The sequence below is a fragment of the Choloepus didactylus genome, chromosome 17 (assembly GCF_015220235.1).
Source record: "Choloepus didactylus isolate mChoDid1 chromosome 17, mChoDid1.pri, whole genome shotgun sequence".
Taxonomy (NCBI): Eukaryota; Metazoa; Chordata; class Mammalia; order Pilosa; family Megalonychidae; genus Choloepus; species Choloepus didactylus.
This window is the reverse complement of record NC_051323.1, coordinates 59,076,327-59,095,102: the sequence shown is the minus strand read 5'-3', so window position 1 is coordinate 59,095,102 and position 18,776 is coordinate 59,076,327. Positions and strand designations below refer to the sequence as shown.

The 18,776-nt window shown below is 40.9% G+C and overlaps 1 protein-coding gene across 7 annotated transcripts in view; it reads left to right on the top strand.

The window, feature by feature from the left end:
- The window catches only part of LTBP1 (latent transforming growth factor beta binding protein 1), a 413,770-nt gene that overhangs the window by 156,749 nt on the left and 238,245 nt on the right, over positions 1-18,776 (top strand). For all 7 annotated transcript variants that reach the window (XM_037806447.1, XM_037806449.1, XM_037806448.1 and 4 more), the window contains one exon: positions 5,560-5,702. In XM_037806447.1, the coding sequence (XP_037662375.1) occupies positions 5,560-5,702 (143 nt within the window). The remainder of the gene's footprint in view (positions 1-5,559; positions 5,703-18,776) is intronic.

Sequence of the window (18,776 nt, the reverse complement as noted above, 5' to 3'; positions counted from 1 at the left end):
GGCCAGCCGTACCCCTAACCTCCGGCCTTTTTCTTTCCTTTCTTTCTTTACTGGGTGTATGTAGTATGCCACTTACCAAGTCTTTTGCCCCATGCAGTCCTACTTATACTCCTTTCGCTTCTAAAACTGTGCTGTCGACGCTGCCAGTGACCTTTTAAAATTTCCTGCTTCCCCTGCCGCCTCTGCAGGAGTTTGCAGGTGACGCTGTCTCTCCCTTCCTCTTAGAAACTTTCTTCCATTTATCATTTCTGGACCCACCTTATACTTGGTTTTCTCCTTTTCTGATGCCCCCCTTCCCCACCCTCCATTTTCTTTTTACATCTCCACCATTAAATGTGAACATCTTCCCAGACTGTGTGGCTCCATAGTCTTGTTTCTGAAACATTTTCACCTTTGAAGAAGTTGGCCTCTCTTAGAAGGAACGTCACTCTTCCTGAACTCAGAGACTTTCCCTCACGCTCCCCAGAGATCTGCCCCACATTTCAGTCTCTAAAACTAAAGACATTGCTGTGCCTTTGCACACCTCTTTGCTCTTACTTTTCCACTTGACCTTTAACCAAAAATATCCTCCCAGGCACCTGGGCTGGAAGCCTGCAAGAGTTGCCTGGTGCCTTTTCCTTTTGGCCCCTCCCCTCACTCATTTAATCATCAAGTCCTATTAGTTCCTTTTTTATAATGCCTTTCACATTTGTCCCCATACTGCGTCTCCCTCGCTGGCTAGTTGAGGCATCTGTCTTAATTCTAATTCGTTCAACACTGTTACAAGTTTAATATTGCCAAGATAGCACTTTTCTCTATTTTCATGAAAAATATTCAGTTGTCACTATTCCTGTAGAATAAAGGACAAGCTCTTTAACAATACTAGGTTTTCTATAGCCCCTTCTTTTTTTAAAAAATATTAATATATATATTTTTAAATATGTAATTGCTCATGCTCAGCATTAGTGGTGGTTCATGCAATGTCACTCTCTTGTTTTATTTATTTTGGCAGTTTCCTTATTTATTCCTTTTTGTTCTCAATCCCCTCTCCCATTTCTCTCCTCCTTCCATGACTACCCCTTCTAACATATTAGGGGTGTACATTTTGGTTTTACGTATTCTTGTAAAATGTGTTTTATTATTTTGTGTGTAAATAGTTTAAAAATTCGTAAATGTTATGCCGCACACCTCATTTTTAAAAATCCCCTTTTACCTCTGCAGTTGTTTTCGATCCATATTGCTCTGTGTGTGTGTATAGGTTGTTGCTGCTAATTCCTGCATGGTATTGAAGTTTCTACATTTGTGAATTTTTCTGCTATTATTCCCGTGTCTTTTAACTCCAGCCAGGCTGGATCTTGCCGTTTCAGTGAAAAGGTGGTGGGAGTTTTGGGGGGAAATGTGGAGTCCTCATTTCTCATGTTTCTAAACTGCAGGAACATCCACCTGAGGCCCCCCGCCACATGTGCTTCTCCCAGGGGAGAGGAGAGTCCTCTGACAGCACGTTGGGGAAAGGGAACTGGGCATGCTCCGCATCTCCCTTCCTGTTGGGGGGCCCCCCGGGGGCCTGTGGACAAGTGCATCCCACGCCCCCTACTGTGAGGTAGATTTAGCAGGCAGTGCCTCTACCCCTTTGGGGGAGGCTACAGGTTTTGTAGGATAAGTTCAATTCAGGGTTTATATTTGGAGCGTGTTCACAAGTCTCTTTGCTGGACCCCTAAGCCACATTCCCCAGCCCCACTTCATCAGGAATAATGAGGACAGCTTGATTGCCATCCTTCTGATTCCTGGGGTCAGTTCCTCAATTAGCCCTACCCTCAGGCTGTGAAGAGGGGTATCTTTGATACGGCTCCTGAAAAACCCAGTAGATGAGGATAAATATGTTTGTACCCCTAACCAAATGTAACCATAAAATAGAGACTGGCTTTCTTATATTGTTCAATCCTCTATGTTAAAACAACAGAGAGGGATTATTGGAAGGACAATACCCAATTTGGTGCATGAGTTACAGTAGTTTAAAAACAAATTAGTTGATGAAAATGTTTTAAAGGTAGACTGGGGATGGTTGCGCAGCTCTGTGAATATACTAAACATTAAATTGTACATTTTAAATCGATGAATGGTATGGTATGTGAGTTATATCTCGTTAAAGCTTTTATAAAACAAATCAGTTACATCACTTTCTAGTTGTAGCATCTTGCCTGTAGTTTATCCCCCTTACTTTGGTAAGTCTGTAGATATTCCTTTGGCTCAAACCTAACTTTAAGAAGTGGGAGTAAAACCAGATTATGAATCATACTTTATATATGAGGCACATGTAGATGTTGAGAAATTTGCCTTTGGAGATATTCGTAAATGGATATCAATTAGAATAAGCATGAAGTAACAGAATATCTTCTCATGATTTTAAAGAAACACACATATTCTTTTTTGAAAATACGTATGTATATGCTATCTACCATACTGTTCCACTTGTTTTTTCTAATCCCTATGTTTTCCTTTCTGGGTGTATCTGACGTTCACTCTGTTATGCTGGTGCTGCCCTGGAAGTTATACGCTGAGGGGAAGCAGGTTGATTCATTTTGTGGCTACTGTGTTGTCCTCTAGGTGATGCCTTGCAAGGTGGAAAGCACTTCTTTCCTAGGGGACTGGAGAGAATAAAACCACAGAGGTCAAAGTGATTACATTTAATAAGTGTGAAATGAATGTTGGGACTGCTTCTCTCCTGTCCCAGGTGATGCTGCTGCCCACAGCTTTGCTTCTTTCCCCGTGGGGCTGTCAGGCAGAGTGGCCTCAGGCTTTCAGCGTCTGTGCCTTTGTGAGTGTGGGACGCGGGGAGGGGAGGGAGGATGAGGAGAGCCTCGTGTTTGCAATGTGCTTGCAACTCGGGCAGGACTTACACAGTAGTGGGCCCGAAGTACTCCTGCTGAGGTACAAATATCCTGAAGTCAGTGATAGCTGAGGTTTGTTACTCAAGTTCTAGGCCTGGTGTAGCCGGGTGTTGTTTTCTCTCTTTCAATCATGTTGAGGGAAAAGGCTCTCCTTTGCATGTACTTTAAGGTTCTGCCCACAAGCTCCTTTAATGCCACCCCACACTTCCCTGATTCGGAGGGAAGAGAAGGGATGACCTTTTGGAGAAGGCAGAGTCTATAGTCTCACCTCCGTGGCAGTGGCCAGAGCAGGAGTTGGTTTTAGCAGTCCGAGGCTCTCCTGGAGTGCTGGTTTATCCCCTTCTGGACAGGAGTGAGCTTGCACTTCTCTCAGCAGGTTCCTGCACCCTGGTGACAGGGCAGCAGCATGGCTGGAGGATGAGGGCCCCTGAGATGCGAGGGCTTCCCCTGTCAACAGGGTTCTCATCAGTGACCATGCATGTGTTCAGCTGTTTCACTTTCAACTCCATCCCAACCAAACATACCTGAAGCTCAAGCCAGCACTTACACCATCAAAACAGGAGCGTTTACAGTGTTAGGCCTTCAGCGTTTGGTAACTGGATAAGAGGGAAGCACCCTCAGTCCCAGCCTCTTCTGTTCCTTCATCTCTCATGAAAGCCTTGTCTCCCACGGAATAGCTTATTCATCAACCTCAGCTAGAATGGGTGGAACAGACTGAGTTTATTCAAGACTCTTTTACCACTTTTGGTGAGACTCTGGGTGGGTGTTTTGGTGGCTTGACCATTTCCCTTTCCCCTTGACCCGCCGTGGTGTCTTTTGGGTCAGATGACATAGAATAAGTTTCCTTCCAAAGGCTCAGTTCACTGCTAAAATGCTCTGTCCCAACAATTTTAGTAGCAATTTTGTATATTCCAGAATTAGTTGGTTTATTTTCTTTATTTTTATCATTACTTAATAGTGGTATTTAGCTAATGATTTTGTTTCTGTCCCTCAGGGAATGATTGAATCTGGGAAAAGGCTGTATTATTTTAAAGTATATATTATATGCAGTGGAAGAGAACTGTCATGGAAAAGAAAGGATTGGGCCAGGAGGGTGAAAACAAAGTAATTGTGTTCAGAAGTCCCCAGAGGTCTTGATTAATGTTATTGAAAAGCTAACAAGATCATGATTAGTTATTCTTATTATTTTTGTTATTCTTATTATTCTTGTTATCCGGTAGTTATAAAAGATTTAACCAGAATAATATAGTTTATATCATGCTGAGAGGCAGCATAAAAAACTTGAAAAACTGCTAACTAGTATAAGGTATTTGAATGTGTTTTTCCCCTTAAGGAATCATCATACTTAATGCTTCAAAGAGAATTAAAGTTTCTTCTCTTTCTCTTTCTCTTTCCTTCTGCCCTTCCCCCATGCCCACCTTTTCTTTCTTCCTTCCCCCCTCTTTCTCCCTTTTTCTTTCTTTCTTCCTTCCCCTGTCTTGTCTTCTCTTACTTCTCTTTCTTTTTTATTTTCTTCCCTTCTCCTCCCACCCTCCCCTTTCTTTTGCTTTCATTTTTATGTGCTCAGATTTTTACAGACATTTTTCTCAGCTCAGTATGGTAGAGGTTCTAGGCTACAGGTGAGAAAACTGAGGCTCAGAGGGGTTGACCAAATCTCCCTGCCAGCATGAGGCAAAGTTAGAAGGTCTCACTGGCTCTGATTGTTAAAGTTGATTAACTAATCAAGCTGGGAATTTCTTGCATAAGTTTCTTCCTGTACCCTTTTTCTTCCTTATTTCTTCCCTTCTTGTTTCTAATACTCCCCATTTATTTATCAGCATATAAAATCATGCCATACACATATAGGTACATATTTGTGTATATGTGTTTGTCTTTGTCATGGCCCAAGAGGGCTTTTGTAGCCAAAGGACTAAAGAAAGCACGGGGCACGTTCTGAGGCACAAGCTTTTATTATGGGGCTTACCTACGTGGTGGGAAGTCAGTCACGTTGCTCTGAATTCAGGAGCTGCTCTGAATGGTGGCAGGTTCAGAGCTCAACATGAAGATATTCCACACTTTGAGGGGGCTGAATAAGTTGGTTATAAGGGCTCGACATTCCAATGGGTATGAGAACATAAGGCAGGCTTGCCTTGGGGAGGGATTAATGGTAATCAACAGGGAGGAGAGGAGTATTATAGATTATCTTGTAGATAACAGTATCTCAGGGAATCTCAGGGAGGAGGTAGTTTTGGGTATAGATTACATTTAGCTCCTGATTTTACAAGGAGAATAGGTCAAACCTTAACTGACCTAGGTCTGCAAGCTGCTGTGTGCCGTCTTCAAGGCCCTTGGGGAATGCCGTGGGCCTAGGGTTCCCACAGTCTTTTTCTTAAATATAATTGCTGTGCATTTTACATAAGGCCTGTGAAAGCTGTGCTCTGAATCCTCTGATAAGTTCCACCTCCCATCACCAATTTGTCTTGATGCTTTTTGACTAGACAGGCAGAATTCCTTTTATGTTGGGGCTTTCCAAGGTTTAGTTGTTAGTTCCTTATATGTCATGAATGGCCAGCTACAGGACTTGATGGAAAAAATGAGCCTTGCTGGAATTTATGCTCCATTCTAAGTTTAACTTATTTCCTCTTTATTCCTTCACAGCTGATTTTTCAAGGTCTGTTATTTATTTCCTTACCCTTACTTTGTATCTTCCCAGAGTGACGCCCCTTTCCTCACAGAATGTGATGATTCATCATGGCCAGACCCAGGAATATGTGATCAAGCCCAAGTACTTTTCGTCTCAGAAGGTGATTTCAGGGGAGCAATCCACCGAAGGCTCATTTGCAGCACCTTTTCAGTGTGAGTATAGTCCGTTGAACCATTTTCCTAAGTTACAGCATCATAGTTTGGAAATACTTTGTTCAATCTGATGGCTTTAATGTGTTACAGTAGATATGATTCAAGAACCATTAAAAACTCCTATGGATTTGTAAAACCACCAGACAGCAGATAGCTAGCATGGTTTCCTTATTCTAAGGACAGGCAGTTTTCCTGGATGTTGAAAAAGTATATTACATGACCTGCCTGCAATTCTGTTTCTGCAAGATGGCTCCATTTCCAAGTCATACTTGCTCTAATTTTGGTTACTGTCGTATGTCTAATGTGTTTACATTGATAAAATAATTTCTTTAATAACATAGCCAGGATTCATTCTTTGAGAAATGTCTGAAATGTCCTGCATTATGCTCTCAGGTTTACCCACATTGAATATTTTTATGTTTTGAGGTCCACCTGTTTTTTGGCAGCTCAAGCAGGTGGCATGAATTTACCCTGAATTCGTAAAGAACTGTTGTATCAGCAGCCAGTGTGGTTAATATCTCACTCTGTGGGGAGCTCAAGGACGAGCCCTGGCTCAGAGGGTGGGGAACGTGATGATTTGTGGTTTAGGTGTTACAGAGTGTCTGCTGGCAGCCTGTGGAGAGAATGTTCTGGAGTAAAGCAGCAGACCGTTCAGAGGCTTTGCTAGGCAGACTCTCTCCTGCGGCTTCCTGCCCTGTCCCACACTGACTGATCGCCTGCACCATAAATAATGAAAAAGAAAACCAGTTGTGAGGTTGAGAATGACTGTCTTTCCCACCATGGAGGGTATGAATAGCAGAGATAGAATTTTTACTACTGTTTGGCATTTTAGAAGTCCACATCTATTGTGAATTTGGTTCCTGGCCCACTTCCCAATTTCTGTACTGAACATAAAGTGATTGATTCTTCCTTCAGAATTGGTCATGAACCACAATATCTGATAGAAGGTTTGAAATCCCGTTTTGCATTTTTTGATGAAAATTCTCATTGGCCTGAGGTAGAACCCCCCATAGCAGTCATTTGGTGTGGATTATTGGGATGGTGAGAAAAGCAGGCTTTGGGGATCCTAGAGAGGGAAGAATGAAGATATCACTTAGACCAGCTCCCTGCCTTTAGACAAGATGATTTCCAAGTCATTTGCAAAAGAATAGCTATATCCGTCTTGTTTTTAAAGATCTCAGTCCTTTGACTTAGTACTTTATAGTCTGTTTCTATCTATGTGAATATCCCTTTGAGTGTGTAATACTTTTCTTATCCTAATTTAAAAATAAACTAAAAAGGGGCATTTCCGATTTCATTGAGGTTTTATATAGATGATATTTCTTTTTAAGAAGCTCTCCAAAATTAGAATGTGATGAGAAGAGAGCTCCTGAAAGCTCACTCCACACAGAAAAGAAAGAGAATTCGGAACTCCATGGATGCTACAGGAGGAGATGGCTTGAGAATCACTGGTATTAAGACTAGGCTGTGGTTTTAGTTATCAGGGATTTGTTCTTGGAATGAAGATCCCTGCAATTTATGTATTTTAAAATTCTCAGAGCTTTGTTGAACTGTCTTCTGGTAGATGAAATTATATTTTAGAAGAATATGAAGTTGTGTTTCTTGTCTGTACAGTTCAAAATTTCCCACCCATCCTGTTTTAATGGTTTTACTCCATAGTGGGGAGCTCATGAAGTGATTCAGACTGACGCATTATCACAACGATGCAGTTGTCTGCTCACATACCCCCAAAGCTGGCTGTTGTTCAAAGAGAGACTCAGGAACTCACTGACACAGTTAGCCAGATGGAATGAGGGGAAGGGAAATGTGGCCATTTTTGCTGAGGTCAGAACTCTATAGGGAGCTGAGTGTTAATAGGAAGGTTTTAAAAAGTGGGACTTTGGCAGGACCATTAAGGATCTTAAAATAGCAGAATTGAGTAAGAATGACAGTAGGGAGAATAGAACTGGAAAGGAGGTCTAAGGAGGTAAGGATCTAAGGTTATTCTGTCTTCCCACATCCCAACTCTGCATTAGGTATCAGAGGAAACCTTGCTTGTGTATAATAGGAAGGGAAAGTTAATAAAGGAATTCTGAGGAAAAGCAGAAGCTGTTTGTATCATCATTTTCGTCTTAAAGAGTAAAGGCAAACAGATTAATTTCTTATTTTGCTGAATCATGTGACGGTCAAAGGACAGAAGCAGATAATTCTGACTCTTTAGAAAAACAGAAGACAGTAAGATCAGTTGGGCCTGATGTGTCTTGGGATGAAATTGAGGAATTGATGGGTGTTGTTACAGTTCTACTATCAATACTTTTGAGAAACTGAAGCCTTGCGAAAATATTAAGGTTGGCTAATATTAGAGTTGTTTTCCTTTTTTAAAAGGGAGAAAAGGTGGACTCTAGTAATAATTACCAGTTGGTAGGTTAAGTACTGATTGATGTACACCTAGAGCTCTAGGTACTGTGCAACTTAGCTCCTAGTAGGAGGTGGCAGAAGCTCTACAAACCCAAAAGAATAGGATTTGCTGGTGATTCCTGAAAAAAGAAAAGAGAAATGGTCAGGATAAGCAGAAAAGTGTTAAGGATGGGGGTGATAGATGCGGTAAAGCAAAACATAGATGTAGATTTTGGACCTGATAGACTGGTGCCTGGAAGGTGACAATTGAAGTAAAAGCTGCCCAGGAGACCGTGCCTGTAACCAGCTGTCCTTTACTGTTAATGTCCCAATCAACCCACCCTCCTGTCTATGACAAATCTCAGATATATCTCCACTTGGTTTGACAGCAGCCAGAGGAACGTGAATTGCTAGGAAACAACTTGTGTGTGGTAAGTGTGGTTTCCTTTGAGGTTGGAGTGACAGGTCACACTTGGTAATGTGACAGGCGTATTTCTTGATTGTTGTGGGAACCTCGGGCCCAGGGCATTCCCTGAGGGCCTTGAAGATTGCACACAGCAGCTTGCATGACTGAGGTCAGTTAAGTTTTGACCTATTCTCCTTGTAAAATCAGGTGCTAAATGTAATCTATACCCAAAACTACCTCTTCCCTGAGACTCCTGAGATACTGTTATCTACAAGATAATCTATAATCTTCCCCTCCTCCCTGTTCATTACAATCAATCCCTCCCTATGTTGGAAGACCCTGCTCCCACGTTATGCTCTCATATACATTGGAATGTCGAGCCCTTATAACCAGTTTATTCAGCACCCCCCCCCTCCCGGAAGTGTGGAGTATCTTCACATTGAGCTCTGAACCCACCTCCATTCAGAGCAGCTCCTGAATCCACTCAGAGAAGCTCCTGAATTCAGGGCAATGTGACTCGACTTGCCACCCTGTAGGTAAGGCCCATAATAAAAGCTCATGTCTCAGAACTTGTCTGGTGCTTTCTTTAGCTACAAAAGCCTTCTTGGGCCATGACAGTTGTTTATAGAAACCTTTTGATATTGGTGGAAATAACATTTAAAACATAAGGGAATTTGTCCACACAAAAACATATGCAATATTATGCAGCAAAACATGGTAGTATTATTCATAATAGCCAAAAAGTGGAAACAACCCAAATGTCCATCAATTGATAAATGATAAATGATAAATGGAAGATTGCTTACGATATATTATTCAGCTATAAAAAATGAATGACATATTGATATGTATTGCAACATTGATGAACCTTGAGAGCATTATGCAAAGTGAACAAAGTAAAAAAGTCAGTCTCAAAAAGTCACATATTTTATGATTGCATTTATATGAAATGCCTAGACTAGGCAGATCTATGGGGACAGAAAGTAGATTGGTGGTTTCCAGGGATTGTGGGGAGAAGAGAATGGGGAGGGACTGCAGAGAGGTACAAGGTTTCTTTCTGAGGTAATTAAAATGTTCTGGACCTGATGGTGATGGTTGCCCCGCCTTGTGCATATACTGAAAATTAATGAATTGTACACTTTAAAAGGGCAAACTCTCTGGAGTGTGTGTTATATCTCAGTTTCAAAAGATCATAAGAAATACTTTCAAAAAAAAAAATCACTTGAAAGTTATAAAAGACTGTCAACTCCAAGGGATGGAGCTCATCAGCTTTCTCAGACATCCTAGGGGTATCTTGGGATGAAATTGAGGAATTGGTGAGTGTCGTTACAGTTCTACTACTAATACTTTTGAGAAATTGAAGCCTCACGAAAATGTTAAGGTTGGCTAACATTAGAGTTGTTTTCCTCTATGTGCAGGCATCTGTTTATCCAGTGTCTTCCTTAGTGACTTGTATGACAGAATTGGGTATATCAGCCAAATTCGGTTATGCTTAGTTTAGTAGCATTTTTTACCCATAGGAAGAAAAATTGAAATTACATGATAACATTTGAAAGACAATATGAAATGGTCAGTTGAGATGATAAGAAAAGTGTATGCTCAGGAGTGAACCTAAATAACCCATGCAGGTTGGTTTGTTACAACTCGGCAGAAAAAGACCTCGAGGGTCATAAGTGTCCACATCAGATTATCTATGTTTTGTGGTGAAAATTCCATGGGATGCTTGACAGTAACCAGAAAATATTTCTGTAGTAATCTATGATGGAGGGACATTTTTATCATCTGAGATTACTATGGTAGACTATGAAGTTGCTTATAAAGGAGATCTTTAGGATGAGCAGAAATTTCCATGTATCTGGAATGGTTCCCTCGACAACTGGTTTCCAGCCTGTCAGAGAGGATCTCTCAAGCTAAAAGATCGGGGAATCTCCAATTTAGATATTCACCTGTTTAATCCCTGATCTTTTTTCATTTACTTGGATATCTGGAAATATTTAGATATTTAAAGTTCTCTAAATTTGGTTTCTCATTGCTAGTTCTAGGTGTTTTCCTATCAAGATAAACCTAGATTTTAAATATGTTTCTTATATTTGAAAGTCGTCTTCTAAAATATTGGTCATTTAAATTCAACAAAGCAGAAATTTTAAATTTCTGGAAATGCAGATGACACATTTTATAAATTGCCATTCTAAAGTTCTTTAAACAGAAACCATTCAGTGTCCTAAAAGAAAATACCAGTTTATCCTCTGAAGTGCTGAAATTAAAGAGAGAAATTGATTACTGGCATTGCAAACACATGGTACTGTTACATTACACACACACCCACCCACCCACCCACCACCACCAAAACCCAAAAACAAAATATGAGGACAAGCCCTGTGCACTATCTTTTCACTTACAGTGTTAAGCACAGCCCTTTCTGCTTGAGCAAACAGTCATGCAGGTGCAGGCAGCATGTGCACAGCCTCCGCTGGGTACATCTCACAGGAGGAGACCCCAGTCCTTCTTGCAGGGGTGCTGCAGGATTCACTTAGCCCTGCATCTGTGGGCTGTGCTGCCCTCTTCCAATCTTTGCTACAGCCCGGTCTGCTCAGTTCCCGCCCAGAGATGAATCATGGGCTGACAGAAATCTTCTGGCTCCCCCATCTGAAGCCAGAGCAGTCACCCTGGTCTCCTAAGCTCCGGTCTGCAGTGGGAGGTAAAGAGTTTCTTGTTCTGACAGCAGCAGCTGTGGTTGCCTGAACCTCCTGCATCCAGTTCTGGCCTGACGCAGGAGACTACACCACAAAGGGTGTGGACCCTTTGGGCACATGGGGTCTCTTCTTTATACTTCTAATGACAACTCTGGTTGTTTTTATTCATTAGCCTTCAAGTGTGTGCTCAGACTGATGTCAAGGAGCGTGAGAAGACATGGAAGCATCTCAGGGTTGGGTGACAAATGGTTTTATCTCGCTTTAAAGACAAGAATTTCATATGTCTGGAGTGAAGATTTTCAGTGGTTGCAGACTAGTACAGCAAAGTGGTTACCAGTAAAATTATCTGGCACCTCCTGGTCATCCTGACGGAGAGCCACATGGTTCTGGAAAGGGTTATAGGAGACATCCAAGATCTTTCTTTGGTAAATAAATCTGAAGGTTAGGAGATAGGCAGTATTTGGTCTAGAAAACCCTGCAAGGAGGCAGACAGGAACGTTAAGTAGAAGCTCTGGATGCCCAGTGCCAGTTCCAGAATGTTCACACGAGGGCATTTGTGCCATAGTGGAGAACACGTAATGGGATAGAAGCTGGCTTAGAGCATGGGAGAACACGTTCATCTTCCACTTTTCGGCCCCTCACAAAAGAGTGAAGAAATCCTCAGATAGCAATGGGGGGAGGCAAATGTAGATATACTGTGTATAGATTAGAAGAATTGGAGCCCGGTTATTTTGCACAGGATGAATTGCAGTATGGAGATCTTCAGAGGAGATGCCATTTGAGATGCTGGCAAGGAGGACTCTGGTCCTGAGAACCATCCTAGCCTCAATTTGGATGTTAAAGTTTTAGGATAGGTGATATTATAAATCATGTGAAGAGAGGAAAAAGCACCAGAAGCAGAAGGAAATATCTTGTAACTCCAGTTCTCCAAGTAGCCTTCAATGACAGTTACCGATTGATTGGGAGCCCATTTAGGACAAAGCTTTACAAATGGACAATGGTTACTTGGAGGGGGTGGGTGGGAAACACCCATTCTTTGGCCCTGAAAGCCTCCCCTGCATGGAGACTACCCTTAGCTTGTCATGTACAAATAAATGTGTTTTGGGGATTGCCCCCCACCAGTCCAGTGGGTACTAAACAGCCATTGAAGGTGGACTGGTCAGAAATGATCTTACCAAGATGCCGATGAAAGCCAACAACATATGATTAAGGATTTAAAACAAATACTAGATGTGAAAATAAGACTGCTTTAAAGAAGGAATGAAGGTAAAATGTCCTGCCTTGTCCCTTGAGAAATCAACAAGTTACTGAAACTACTCCATCAACTCAAAATCTTGGTCACCCATGCACAATTTTGTGTGGAAGTCAGGATTCTTGAGCTAGTTTCCCAGCCCATAAAGCAGTGTGGATGGGAGCACTCAAGATGGCCAGAAGAAAATCACCCACTTGTCAGAGATTTCTGGCAAATTTATTGATGGTTTAAAAGCCTAGACAATAAAGCAACAATGTACGGTGTACAGACTGACCCTTGTGAAATCATGGAGTGTGGATAAACACTGAAGTTTTGCTAGGCTGGGAATCCAGATTTCACTGAAGGACATGGTGCAACCTATTGTAGAGAAAGTTCCATGAGCAGTCTTGCCATGGCCACCATGCCGTACAGTGGTATGTTTTATCTGGGAGTTGTTTGATCAAATCCCAGTCAAGGAAGTGGCATATGAACACAAACATTCTATTTGCCTCCTGGCTGTGCACAAAAAGTGTAAGATGGCTGGGAAATGTAAGACATGGGTTGATTATAAATGTGTCGGAAGCTTATCCAGCAATATGAAAACCGGTGGAGGAAGCCCTTTTAGAGTGAGGGATTATGTAGTCCAAGTTTCCCAATGAGCAGTCTTTAGTGCTGGAGGAAGAGGTTTTTAACCCCAGGGGGCCAAGATTTCATAACAATCAAAAAAAAAAAAAATTCAAGGATATTTCCAAGTTCTAGGTATTAAGAAATAAATACTGTATGGCTCCAGAATATTCTAGGACCAGACTGTGATTTTTTGTAGAGAAAGGTAATCCAAATGAATTTACAGTTGCCATGGGGAAACTACAAAGCAGAAGCCAGAGAGGAGGAGAACGTGCATATGAAGTAGAGAGGCGGTGGTGCCTACTTAGCCTTAGGATTTCTGTAAAGCCAGAAGCCAAGGGCTGTGCATGATTTTACTTCTGAATGGGAAATTAGTTTCTAGGGAATGTATTCATTATTAGAATTGAAATGATAGTTTTGATTCAAAATAAACAAGACTGTTTAAAATACTGCTCATGAGATTTCTAAAGGAAATTAAAATAGAATGTCTTCTCATGTGTTAGTCTCCTTTTAGGAAGTCCTCTTAGCATTGAGAATTACTGCCTTTTTTAAGTCTTGTCTGTCCTCCTCTGGGGGGTAAGGGCTCAGTACCTTTCTTATATTGTTATATAACATTTTTAAAAGTATTTTGTTATATTTTCCTACGATTTCAGTTCTGCATTGTTTATTTTGTTTGTTTTTTAAAATGTTTACTTAGTACTAGCCCCCTTGGAATTGGAATGTGCCTAAACTGAAACCCAGCTGTACTACTTCTCTCTTGTCCCCATGCAAAGGAATTAGAAGTTAAAACATGGCTGGGGTAAGAGGAAAACCTTTCCTCTCTGAGAGGGAATTGCAATATTTGAGTAATTCTGCTGATAGTCAAACTTTAAAACCATGAAAAAATATATTAATATATTATATATTCCATCATGTGTGTGCATATTAATCAATTTTTGAGCTTCTTCCATTATCCATATGACAGGTATCCTTTTTCTTTTTTTAATTCTTGCAGTCCTAACTACACTGCACAAGTTTGCTCTTTAAGGTTTCTAGTTTTTGTTAACTAAATGAAAACATTTGAAATAGAGAGTGAAACAGGCAAAAACAGTTGCTTTTGTGAAAAAAAAATAACAATTTCAAAGTTTCTGTATCCTAAGAACAGATTAAACAAGCTTTGGTGAAAAAACTAGAAGCATCTTTAGAGCAGCTGGGAGGATGTAGGTGGTGCTTCATTTTTGTTGATGGCTTCTGGGCCGTTGAGTGGCCTCTCCCTGGGGAGCTCTTGGAGCCACACCCGCCGGGCTGCTTCACTCCTTGGTTTAATGGACACCATTCAATGGTTGAAGGTGCGTCTCAAGGTTGTTAGCTGCCTGAATCAGATCCAGCAGAGACCAGTGCTCTTCCCCGCAGCCATTGGGTTTACATTCCAAGAAGTAGCCATCTGAAGTAGGCTTCTGCTTTATTTCTAAAGGGTTACAGATTTTTTTTTTTTAATTCCAAACAAGATCCTTTATGTATTTCTCCTTTGCTCATCAATCAAAAATATTATTCCCCCACATTTTGTGATATGTTTTAGATACTTTTTGGTCTAAAGGGATTTTGTTTTTGTTTTTGTTTTTTTTTTTTGGTTGGTTTGTTTTGTTTTCAGTAACTCTCTAGCTACTTAATGGAAGTGAAGGATAACTTAAATACGCTTTAGTTAGTTTTTGTAGGGGGAGGAGAAGGCACATATATTTTTGTTTAGAATGCTTTTCTGGCCCATTTAACTTTTATTTCTTATGACATTTTATTTATCCCAGAAAAAATAATAAAAGTGTAGATAGTTTTATTTGCTCAGACTTCTTTCTTTCTCCTCCCTCTTGCCATGGCTTCCTGTGAGCATGGTGGACGTTCCCACCCCATTGACTTTGGGGTTGGCCGTGTCACTTGCTTTGACCAATGGGGTGTGGATATAAGTGAGCATGCCAACTGGGAGTGGAGGCTTGAAGATGCATTATGTGTTTCCACTCTGTCTTCTTCCGCCATAAGAAAAGCATACTCCTGGTCTGCTGATATGTCAACTCCCCTCATGTGTACTGCTTTTCTTAGATTAACATTTCAGCAAGGCAGAAGATTTACTTCAAAAAAAAAAAAAAAAAAAATCTAGACAAGCCTAATGCCATTCTCAGCAGAGCATTAGGCCACAGTGGACTAGAAGAGGGTTAGGCACTTTACCCCAGGCAAACCAGCCTGGGACTGGCCAGCTGCCTGGAAGGAAAGCTTTCCCCAGCAGGAATGACTGGCTAAATTAGATGAATCCGAGTCTCTCTTAAGGAATTTGAAGTTAGAGTCGAGCAGTAAGTAACTGGGACAGAAGTGAAGCAATACCAAAAAAGGAGCAGACGCAGCCAGATTAAAGCTCCCTAATACATTAATGTTGGGATACAAGAATGACATCCAACGGGATTTACCGAAAAGGTATGAGAATGGGGCAATGTGATAAAAGTACTGTGGATTCCTAACATCTTTACAGTCACCGAGCTATTCCTTTGTTTCACAGAGGTCTGGCCATAAGGCTGGTGATTTCTGGGTTTCCTTGAGACTTCTCCCTCCCTACTGCTGTGCAGAGCCTTACCATAGAGTCTCGTCATTGGACGTAAAGTGCACCCCCTCAATTGTTTTACAGGCAAAGGACCCCAGCTAACACGTGTTCCATCCTGACCCTTCCCTCTGACAGCTGCAAGCTCTGATTAGAAGGCAGTCTTTGGTGTTCTGAGTAAAGAGGGAAAAACCAGCTGCTTTACTTCTTTTCTTCACCCCCTTTATAGCTCTTACTTCTGTCCACACCTCCTGACTTCTGAGAGACAGTGGGATGGGTTGGCAGATGGAGGAAGGAGTAGGTGGATTAGTTCCTTCAGTTCCTCTGGGACCACTGGGCCACTTAGAGAATAGTTCTGGCTGGCCTCGGGTGCAGGAGAGCCTCATGTGTTATCATATTCAAGTGCTGAGTACCCACTTGGATTTGTAACAGAAACATTCTCATTAGGTCACGGGGATTCTGTCTGGTATGGAATAGAGGAGATCCAGTTTCAGTTCCTTGGTGAGTGTGGCTAGGAGGATGCCTGAAATCCCATCGTGCCTGCTGTTCATCCATCATATTTTTTTGGTATGGGCTTTCGGGCACCCGCAACGGGCTTTGTGTGCATGTACGTGCTGGGCATGCTCTGCCATGTCTTGAACTTGGAAATATGGCACAATTAGGTGCCTTCCTTTAAAGGAGTTTTTCAAAGACTCAGTGGAGAAAGTGATTCATAATGTTTCTTGTCAGAGATCCCAGTTTCCAAACCACACCTTAAAGTACCTTGAGAACATATACTCGGAATAAAAAAATATCTGCTGAAGGTATTGTAAATTGATTTCTTGTCTCTGAATATCATGTAGTTAGGAACTTGGGAAATAAGCTCATTTGTCCCCAACGAAGACTCAGTGTAGGTTCCATCATCATCTGTTTAGCAGTTACTGTGAGCCAACCACCGAACTAAGCACTTTAGATACATTTAATTCAATATATTACATTGTAATACTAGTGCATTATTTGACTATTAAAATGTCACATGTCATTATGTAAGTGTGAGATACAGTTAGAAACCAAAAATATGAGTTAAGAATTGCCCAAACAAATCTTATTCTTTGAAAAGAGTGCCACTTGAATTCTGTGGAAGTTACTTTTAGGTGAGTACTAAGTCAAAATTTGACTATATGTTAAAAATTTGTCAATTTTATTAGTGTATGTGGGATTTTTGGTAACGTAACATTTTAAAAATTGTTTGCTACCAGCAGAAAATGTTTACTTTTAGCAGAAGTTATTCAAATGCAAAATAAACCCTTTCTAATTGATGAGTTCCTACTTTTGGTCAAAATCTATTTTGATACCTTTCAACAAATCCTTTCAACAAATCAAATCAGATCTGGAAATTATGTGGGAACCAAAGTCCACTATAGAATCTTACTTTATTCCAGAATCTTTAAAAATAATTATGATCATGAAAGCAAAAATTTCAAAGATGAGTTTTTTTCTGTATTTAGAAGCATTTGTAGGTTTTGTTCTATAGTGTATCATGGGGTCGATGTCATTACTAATTTGAGTTTTTCTCATAGTTGCTCCACTTCGAGCTGGCCACGTTAATGATATCCTCCTGCATTTCTGTAGTGTTTTACAGCTTATCAGTTACCTCCATACAAACTATTTCAACTGGCCCCTGCCACAATTTCTTGAGAGGTAGGTGGGGTGGGTGGCATTGTTCTGAGTGTCTCTTTTCCACTCTAGATTGCAAGATCTTGAGGGGTGGGCCTGTGGGTTATTTTACTCTATCCTATTCCTTTGAGTCTCTGAATATCAGTTTGTCTGTAAAGTAAAAATCTTAACTCCTATTCTATAGGATTGTTGTGAGAATGAAATGAGATAAAGGAGATAACGTACCTAGCATAATGCTAAGCACAATTGATAATTTGTTTGCTTCTATCATCCCAACCTTCCCAAATGCTTAATGTTAAATAATTTTCATAGTATGTGCTCATTAAACATGTAGGGGAAACATTGTATTGAGGAAAGAACAAGGTTTGCATTAAAATCCAAGCTGTACCATACCTGACAATATGATGTAGGGCAAGCTTCTGATGACTCTCTGTGCAGTTTCCTCATCTAAGAAACAGGTATGATTATCCCTTACATGACTGTAGTGTGTAGTTGAGCTCCAGAGCCTCGTAGCACTAGATACATGTTTCTTGGGTCCATCAATCAGGCAGAGAGTGCTCTGTGCATTTTGAAAAGTCTATACATTTTGCTTCTCTGTTTTCAAACTTGGCACAAAGAAAAGCAGAGAACTGTGTGTGTGTGCGTGCGTGTGTTTATTAGTTATCTGTTTTTGCATAAAAATTACTCTAAACTTTAGTGGCTTATAGAGGGAAACACTTACTATCTCATAGTTTCTGTGGGTTAGGAATTTGGAAGTATCTTAGATGACTGATTTTGGCTCAGGGTCTTTCATGAAGTTGCAGTCAGGATATTGGCAGGGGCTGCAGTCATCTGAAGGCTCGACTGGGGCTGGAGGATCTGCTTTCAGGATGGTACACTCACGTGGCTGTTGGCAGGAGGCCTCTGTTCCCTGCCATGTGGACCTCTCTGTAGGCTTCTTGTTGCCCTACAGCATGGGAGCTGGCTTCCCCCAGCATGCCTGGTCTGAGAGGGAAAGACCTAGCAGAGCCTTTTATGATCTAATCTCTCAAGTTGCACACCATCACTTACAGTTAATTCTCTTCTTTAGAAGTGAGTCACTGAGACAGCTCATGCTCAAGGGGAGTGGTGAAGAGAGATACTCGAAGAAAGAAGGATCAAGGATGGGTGAACCTGTTTTGAAACCATTGCAGTGCTGTCAGTGGGAGAAGCAATATCTTGATGAGACCCAAAAGGAAAAGAAGAAGTTGAAAATGAGTAACCTAAAAATAATTGGTTAACAGCTGGAAGACTTAACAATTGGCAGCACACATCAGTAATTCATATTTATTGGCAACAAATCATTTTTTCAATTTTATTTATCACATAATAGTAGAGCATGAATCTAGATATAATATGATGACTTTGAGAAGAAGGAAATTTAGGCTGAAATTTTTCCTATTGGTGATATTTACTGAATTTGGCAGTAATCTCTTGTGGGGAATAATTGGGGCCATTTGATGGAGTCATTTAAAACCTGAGCCAGAGAAGTTTGTGCTGAAAAAAACAA